The sequence below is a fragment of the Oryzias melastigma genome, linkage group LG3 (assembly GCF_002922805.2).
Source record: "Oryzias melastigma strain HK-1 linkage group LG3, ASM292280v2, whole genome shotgun sequence".
Taxonomy (NCBI): domain Eukaryota; kingdom Metazoa; phylum Chordata; class Actinopteri; order Beloniformes; family Adrianichthyidae; genus Oryzias; species Oryzias melastigma.
In genome coordinates this window covers 20,234,359-20,243,046 of record NC_050514.1, presented here as the reverse complement: position 1 = coordinate 20,243,046, position 8,688 = coordinate 20,234,359, and the positions used below count along the sequence as shown (strand labels likewise).

Genomic DNA, 8,688 nt, shown 5'->3' with positions numbered 1-8,688 from the left:
TCAAGTGCAAAACATGTCTGACAATGGATGAAGCTTTGGTCACAAAATGAGAGGAGAGTTTAAACCCAGAAGCCACACTCAGGAGGTTATTTAGCCAAGCCTCCCTCAGATGTCAGTGTAGCACTTAGAACTTAGCTGTGAAGGGATCCAAGTGTGAGCTGCACTGACAGTCCTCTGCTCCTTCAGCTGAACATTTTTGCTTTTCCAGTCATTCATTTCAACAGTCATACCGATAACAGTGAGTAAGAACGCGTGTTGCTGCTGTACAGGAACGTGGGCTACCATGGCGTCACATGTCAGTCATATGTTGGAGGCTGCTTTGGAGCAGATGGATAACATTATCGCTGGTAAGAGTTTCTATTTCATTATCAAAGACTCTGGAGACAGCCCACTTTGTAATTATAGGTTTTCTTAATACCAACATGAACCACATGATTTCACTGCTGGACATTCAAATGCTATACTAAAAAAAATCTCTAAGTACTGTTTAACTTCTGGCACAAAAAAGAAATGCACGTCTTGGTTCTCACTGAAGGATTTTTGAGAGAAAGTAAATGAGTTTATAGTGAAAGAAGCGCCCCAAAACATTTATCTTCTGATCTTTTGCAGAACTTTTATTTTGTAAAACACTGAAGAAAGTGAACTCTAATCTGTTGGAGAGTTCTAGCAGAGGTGATACATTTTTGTTGTGTTCCATGTCAGAGCCAAAGCATTGTTGTAAGGTCACAAGACAAATATCTCAACACAGAAGGCTAGCTTGGTCATTAGCAATAGCAATAGCAGCCAAACTCACACACTCTCAGTCACAATTCAAAGATACAGTACATGACAAAGATAACACAAATGATTTTATTTCCCAATAACAGTAAGTGCATCTTTTAAAGTTCAACCCCATTTATTTTAAAGTGACAATAATGATGTACATGAAAATATTTGTCTGCAAGTGGATGCATCGGAATAGAGTGGAGCATACAAATGCAACATCCTAAATTATATCTACAGGTTTTTTCCAACTGCCTATTTTCGTCTGCTCCTGATTCACAATGGTTTGACTAAAGAAATACTCAAAAATGCACTTTAAAGCCACATTGTCTTTATAAATGTTCTCCATCATCAGAAAAAATGCCCCCAAATCAAGTTAAAAACACCAAAATCACAATTTTGTTTAAGATTTCTCTATTAATTAGACCCACAAAAAGTTTTTAATTACTTAGATATGGTAACTATAACAACAAAAATAAAACTTCTTATATGAGGATTGCAAATAAGTTAGTCTTTGACATCCAGGCAGATGTAATAGGGTGTAACAGTGCCCTCAGGAGGACATTATTGCGACTGCTTCTACTTTCCCTGCCAATTCTTTCTACTTAAAATCCCAGAGGGGACACAGAAGACTGATTTTTTTCCGACTTAATCATCTGCTGCAAACTGTTCATTTCCTTTTCCTCCTTCCCCTAGGAAAAACGGGTGACGGTCTGTTCGGCGCTCCTGTGCAGATGGACGGCCAAGGCCACCAGTCTCCAGAATGTGTGGAAAAGCCACCCCTCCCCCCTCATTGGGACCCTTCTCTGGAGGCTCTTCAGCTGACTGAGGCCCTCCGGGCCCTGCTGGAGGGCCAGGAGTGCGAGGAAAAACAGGAGGCCCTTAGAAAGCAAGTCTCTCATGATACAGCGAGTGTTGTACTCGAATGGCTACAAAGGACTGAAGTGAGTCTTTCATATCCGAATTACACAACACTGTTCAAGAGAAATAAAAAACACACATTTCAACATAAATATATGGAATACTGGGAAACTGTTGAAAATGTTCAGTCTAGCTCTAACACTACAGAGTCCATGGGTTTTATTAGTTACTGTTTGATCCTGGTCATAAACATCTGGAGGCTGTTTTCCTCACTGCTAAGAAAAGAGCTGGAAGCAGGATCTATAGTAAACACCAAAGGTAATGAGATCCAGAACTCCTGTTTAAAGCACAAGCAGTTCCATTTTCCCTTTTATAATCTCCCCAGTTTCCTGAGTCTCCTTAGAAAAAAAAAAAAGTATTTATTTCAGGCATCCCAGACAATATTTACTTGCTAGAGTAAATATTGCCACTTTTACTCTCTAACCTCCCCCCTCTACTCTGTCCTCATCTGTGTCGTCTTTACTGAATTCCACATATGAGAAGCATGTGCTGTGAAGGTTTCCTCTCCCCTGAGCCCCTTTAGGGAAGCCATGCGAAATTAGCTTTGACTGATGGGTGTTGCAAGACAGAGCACCGGGAAGACACCTTGAGAGGGAAGAGGGGACGGAGGACAGGTTTAGGAGAGAAAACACATGCTATGTGAAACTTGAACAGATATGCCAAACAATGAAGGAAAGAGAGACAGACAAAGGGGGGGAAAAAGGCAGTTGAGACGTAGAAGAAAGGAGGGGGTTAAGAAAGGGAGTATAGCCAACTGGCATAGTTTGACTTTTTCAGCTCTGAAAGTCACAGGCAGCCCAGACTCCAAACCACATGGACCTCAAGCTTTTGCAGCAGGCTCTACAACATCACTGCCTGTGATAGAAGCAGATGGTAGTCAAGAGCATTTGTTTCCTTTTGCTCTGGATGTGTGTGCTCCTCCTCCACGGGGCTTTACAGCACAGACTAAAATCTATTTAAACAGTACAATCCAGAGCCTGCCTACAATGGGCCTGCAATATGGAGTATCATATTGATTTCTATAAGCATTTTGCCTGGCTGCGAAAGGTAAGACATCTTTCATTTGTGTTTACTCTGCATAACGTACCATGGCTCGTTGAGCTTTTTTTTTCTTTTTTGGTTTCTCCACAGTAATTACAGCTAGCTCAAAATAACATTTAAAGAAAAAAAAAACATGCTATTTGGCACTTGGAGAGATGCTACTGAGCATCTTATACATGCATGCTCAATGTGGAGGATGCAGCTTGTGAAGATTACAAGTATATGAAAACCCTCATTTGAATTTGCTTTTTACCAGATTGTTTTTCACATTTTTGAACGTAAAAAAAATACACAATAGTTTTATTCTAGAAAATATTGCAGATAGTATCCCAAACAGTTTAAATTATGTGAATTGGTGAATGTACAATGATGTTTTGATCATTCTGTCCTGATTTTATTCATGAGCTGCCTGTGGAAACACATGCTATATTAATATGAAGTGATGAGTTCGAATTACCCCCATTTGGCAGCTATAGATCAAAAACACTGACCTTTTCCGAATAAAGATCATTATCGTGATAGTTAGTTATTAATCTCCTGTATCAAGATCCACAGAAAGCAAAGCACGTGCATATGTTTGGTGTTTAGAAAGATAATGCAAAAAAAAAAAAATGCATATAATAGTTAGGATGGAACAGTGCGACTCCAAGAACATTGTAAGTAATAAAAGTGAAATCAGAAAGTTTGATAAAGCAATCCATATATTTTATGCAGTGTTTTTTTTTTCTTTAAACATTTCTTTCAATTTGATCTCATGGAATATCTAGTTTTTTGTTTTTAAAGTTTAGATCTCAAACTCAAAGAAGATAAGCCTCACTGCAGTTAGTTTGTAAACTTTTCTCTCTTTGAATTTTGGGATTTTTTTTTTAATTTTTGAGTTAATATTAAGTGTCTCTTGGGTCAACACTAAGTTTGTATCTTTAAATGTATTCTTCTGTCAAACAGGAAGTACCATGTTTGTGTTTGTGTTGGCGGTAGCATAACTCAGAAAAACATCTGGCACTTATTCTCCCAAAAAAATGTTGATAAATGACACCAAAGAACAATATGTTTATATGTAATTACATTATGCCATATAAAATAATGCTTTTGGAATAATAGAATATCTTCCATTAGAAGAGGATGGATGACAGGAACTATTGTAAAAAAAAATATATATATATATATATAAATGGTCACCTGACTGTAGCTGAATGCATATTTCCCGTGTAGACAGCAGGATGCATAAAGAGGATGTAATTTGTCAGATTTCACAGGACCATAGAATAAATGTTTACTAATTGGAAAAAAAGCTGTTTATTTTATGTTTTTAGTTGTGAATTGAATATAGTTTAAAAGGAAACCAACTGGCGTACAGTACAGCACTTTGTGTTACTTTGTATGAAAAACACAATAAATAAAGATTGACTTGATTTGAACAAATATTACCAAAGAATCAAAAAACAATAAAAGACGTTTAATTCATATGATGAGTTGTCAAAATCCTCCATTTACCTATTTATTTACGTAACATATTTATTTAAAAGTAATGTTAGGGTTTTACCCAAACGTGCATGAATTTATTTTCAATAAAAAAAAAAAAATCTTCAGTGTTTTTATCCTTTCAAGGTGATGCTAAATTTAGTGAAGTAATGTGTTTAATAAACATTGCAAATTAGTGACTTATGGGGTGGTAGAGTTATTGTTTGTCAATAAGTGTTGATATAAATCACACATTAAAAGATGCAAAAGACAAACCCCAAAAAGTCTGACTTAAACAACCAGGATATTTGAAGAAGTGGTACTGATCTAAAGGAATCAAAATACAGTATATCCATAAAAACCCTTGTAAATTTGAGTCTGGTAAAATTTGCGTAAAATTCTCTGTCAAGCCACTTGTGATTCTCTGTTGCATTGACCCCTGATGCGATGTGCCAAACGGTTAAAAAGAACAAAGAAATTAAGCTGTTTTTTTTCAAAAGTAAATACATTATCTGCTGGTTTGTTAAAAATGTTGTATTCTAATGTGTACAAGCTTTTTTTGTGTCCTAATGTGAATTACATTCATTTTTTTCTATGAAATTAGGGCTCATATTTCTGACCCCCTTTTTTCCATGTCACCAATAATCTCTTATGAATTGTTGTACACAACTTTTAATTCTGGATTAGGATCTGTAAACCTATTACAGACTCCACGTGCTCAGAAGTGGGGCAACAAGAAGTTGAGCGTTTGTGTGCCTTTACTTTAGTTGCAGTAGACGCCTGGGGCTGCGAACAAAATCAGATCCGCTGGGAAATGCTCCGCATTGACAGCTTGTACATTGAACTTAAGAGATGACCTCTGTCCCACAGGAAAACCCACGCTCAAGCTCTATCAGTGAGTCCTACCAAGAGAGGTTATCGCGTCTAGAAGGAGACAAAGAGTCACTAATTCTGCAGGTAGGCTGTTATATGAAAAATATTCTATTAAAAGCAGCCTGTGAGGAATTCTAAACACTGCGTATAATATACACTGTATTAGGTAACAGGTAAGAGGACAAAGGTGTATCCTAGTATTGCTTTGTAAGTGTTGCGCAACGTGTGTTTCTGGTCCAGATAGGTGAAGCAACAGTTAAAAGGTGGGTCAGGTGCTGTTAAAACACCAGCGTTTTGTTTTGACTGATGTCTTTGTCCATGCCTGCTACGTGTTGGTGTGTGAAGTAGTCAGGGTTGCTAAAAAAAGAATGCTAGAGACAGGTTGAGGCTAGCATCATGTCTTGCTGTATTGAAGGTGTGTTTGTCTGTGTGATCTTGAGGAAGAACAGGTGTATGTTTGCTTTTTCCAAGCTTCAAGAGGAAAATCCTTCCCAACCGTCTGGTCTGTCTTTTTAGCATGAGATTGAGCATTCATTTAACATTAAGGACAAGTGCTGGTGTTATTTAACCACAACACCTGATGCATCAACGTGCTCAAGTTAACATTTCTTTATAGGATGTTAATGACTAACCTTTGTGGATTTATGCAAGTTTAACAACTGTGTTGTATGTCATTTAAAGACCCAATCCAATCAAAATCGTATTTTTGGTTGTTTTTAACATTTCCTTGTGGTATTTTTTCTGATGATGATGAACAAATGATAAATAATTAGGCTCAAAATTACATTTCTCAGCATCGCTTTATTCAAATCATTGTAAATCAGAGGCAGAGGAAAAAATGCAGTTTGAAAAAGAACTTATTTGTGATCTAAAAGATATGCTGGGTGGGCCACTAGTAGGGAAAAGGGGCGGGGCTGCTCCTGACCATTGGCCTCACCCCCAAACTCACGGGCAAATTTCTAATGACCTACTGCTGCTCTGTGGAAACTACATCCTAGACAATTATGATTATTATTTTTTTTTATATATTTTGAGTAAAATTATTATTAAAAGACCACTAGGAACATTTTTAAACTACCTCAAAGGATGACTGGAGTGTGTGTTAAAATTGTTTTAGTCTAAGAAGGTTGTGCTTGTAGAGAAAAATATTCTGGTGTTTGATATTTTTTGGATTCTCTAAAGGTGGGTGTGCTGACTGATCAGGTGGAGGCTCAAGGGGTGAAGATCAACGATTTAGAAAGTGCCTTAGCGGAGTATCAGCACAAGCTCAACTGCACAGAGGAGATGCTACAGCAGGTACTCCCATTAACTGACCTCAAATCTAACTGAACTGTTTCAAAGGCTGCTGCTTCACAGCGCTGAACGCTTTGATTATTAGTGGACTAGAGTCAAGGAGACTTTCTCCAGCTGGCATGCAGGGCTGCTATATCAATATTATTGTTCCTTTAAAAATACGACAGTCCATTTATCTGAAGAATATGATGTCTTCAGCCGAGGTTTTTCTCATAAGCTGCAGAATGCGGCACAGGAGGAGCTCTGCTTCCTGAAGGGAAATTATTTGCCAAGATTCCTGATAGCTTCCCTGCAGATCACCATGTCAACCATTTTTTTTAAGATGATCAGACTCAGAAGCGCAGGGCTCAGACTCAGAGTTGTGTTTGTGGTTCACACAGGGCAAAACTAGTCCGTCTGGGCAGGAGATTACTTCACAATTAGCCACGCCCCCAACCTGCAACCTCCATTAGTGCTCACATGCAGGCTTCTGAGGGCAGAAATAGGAGACCATGGTGTAAAAAAGAGAGAAAACAGCAAATGAAAAGCAGAGCAGAGCAGCAGGAGGTGGGGAGATGGATGGGTGGAAGAGCGGGGTGGTGCTGCTGTGAGGGCCAAACAAGCATTTCATCTCTCAGTTGTCAAAAGCAAAACTTCCTGTAACTGCACTCAGTTCAACCATTTTACTCATAAGAGTCTGCAGCCGACAGACACTGGATCAGCCAGGTGTCATTCAGGTATTCCTATTTTTTATTCTCATTTTGACTGTTGACTTTCTGGTGAGCAGCGACCTTTGTAATGATTTGTAATGTTTGTTTCTACACACCTGTATATGATCAAAGAGCAGGAGTGGTTTCTTGGAGACGTGGTCATTATGAGGCCTTAGAGCTTCACTGTAAATCTCTCATTGGTGACAAAGCTGACATATTTTTATGCACAGTTCTGTTAGAACTTGGGATTGTTTTCTTGTTTTAACCCTGACATTTAGCTGGCTTTAAGTGTATGCATAGATTGACACTCCTTTTTAGATGTAAAGTGATTCAGGACCTGCTCGACTTATGGTAAGTTGGCCATAAATCCATATTCATACTGTGGTCCCTTTCTGAAGGATGACAGCTTTTTAAGGCAGACACCACCGACCAGTCAGGCAATAATCTCACTCAGGTTTTGTTGGCAGTTGTTCATCTACACAGGATTGGAAAATGCACCTGTCAAAGTTATTTTGATGTTCGATCTGGAAATGTTCTGCGTGCTTTTTTTTTTTTTCCTGTCTCCCCCACCCTCCTCTCTCCTCTGCTATGTACTTTGAGGGAGCTGTGAAACAGACATTATAAATAGTGGTCATGGGTTGTGTATATTTAGCCGCCCAAACAGCTTCTGAAACCTGCTCTGCGTTTTTATCACTGTCATTACTTAGCTAGTAGCTTGCTGTAACTCACGCTTAATGCCCCCTTTGTAGAGGATACACAGTCCTCGTATGTAATTGAAGGGATACTGTATTCGTGGGTGTATGTGTGTTGCTTCATGCTCTTGCTGTGCATTGTTGATGACAGGAGCTACTGCGTAGAACGTCACTGGAGAACCAGAAGCTCAATCTTATGGGGGAGGTTTCCTTCCTGAAACTGAAGCTGTCAGACATGGAGGGAAAGCACGACCTGGGGTCTGAGAGGCAGCAGAAAGCGGAGGTAGGACCAAAGCAATTGTTACTCATTCATACATGAAGTGCAAGGCGGTTGTTCTCCAATAGGTTTTATCTTTGGGGGTATTTAACAACAGGGTTCTTGAAACAAAATACAAAAATATTATAGTAACAATTTGACAAATTAAGAAAAAAAAATCTAAAATGTGTTACTCAAAAAATATTATTAGTTCAAATGTATTTTACAATATATGTTTATTAGAGTTCTCAATTCCAAAACATTCAAATGCCATAATGAGTCTTAACAAAAGAGTGATGATTAAATATTTGATCTGGAGAATTACTTGTTCACAGAAAAACAAACAAACAAAACATCGAAATCTATCTGGGTTTTTTTTTTAATTCTTTATTTTATTCCCTAAATATTAAAACAAAATGTATTGCAAATACAGAAGTACAGGCCATTTTCAAAGGTAACTCTAATATTGTATTTATTTATTTTTTGAATTAGGTGTTTTTAGCGTTTGAACTCCTCCTAACATTATAGCATGTTTTTTCTCATTTTTTTTTAACATTGCTTCAACAATTTTATAGGATTCTGCATCTGGAAGGCACTAAACAAACAAAGGTGTCTTACACCACTCAGGGGTTCTAAAATCACTATATGAATCTATCCATATTCAGTTCAATTCAATTTTACTCAGAAAGCCCAATATTAA

The 8,688-nt window shown here is 37.9% G+C and overlaps 1 protein-coding gene across 1 annotated transcript in view; it reads left to right on the top strand.

The window, feature by feature from the left end:
• Nucleotides 1-1,216: 1,216 nt before the first annotated feature.
• ppfibp2a (PPFIA binding protein 2a) overlaps nucleotides 1,217-8,688 on the top strand; it is a gene marked incomplete in the record, with an annotated part of 19,994 nt that continues 12,522 nt past the window's right edge. The window contains 4 exon segments of the mRNA XM_036210610.1: nucleotides 1,217-2,730; nucleotides 5,056-5,142; nucleotides 6,241-6,354; nucleotides 7,884-8,011. Coding sequence (XP_036066503.1) covers nucleotides 2,683-2,730; nucleotides 5,056-5,142; nucleotides 6,241-6,354; nucleotides 7,884-8,011 — 377 coding nt within the window.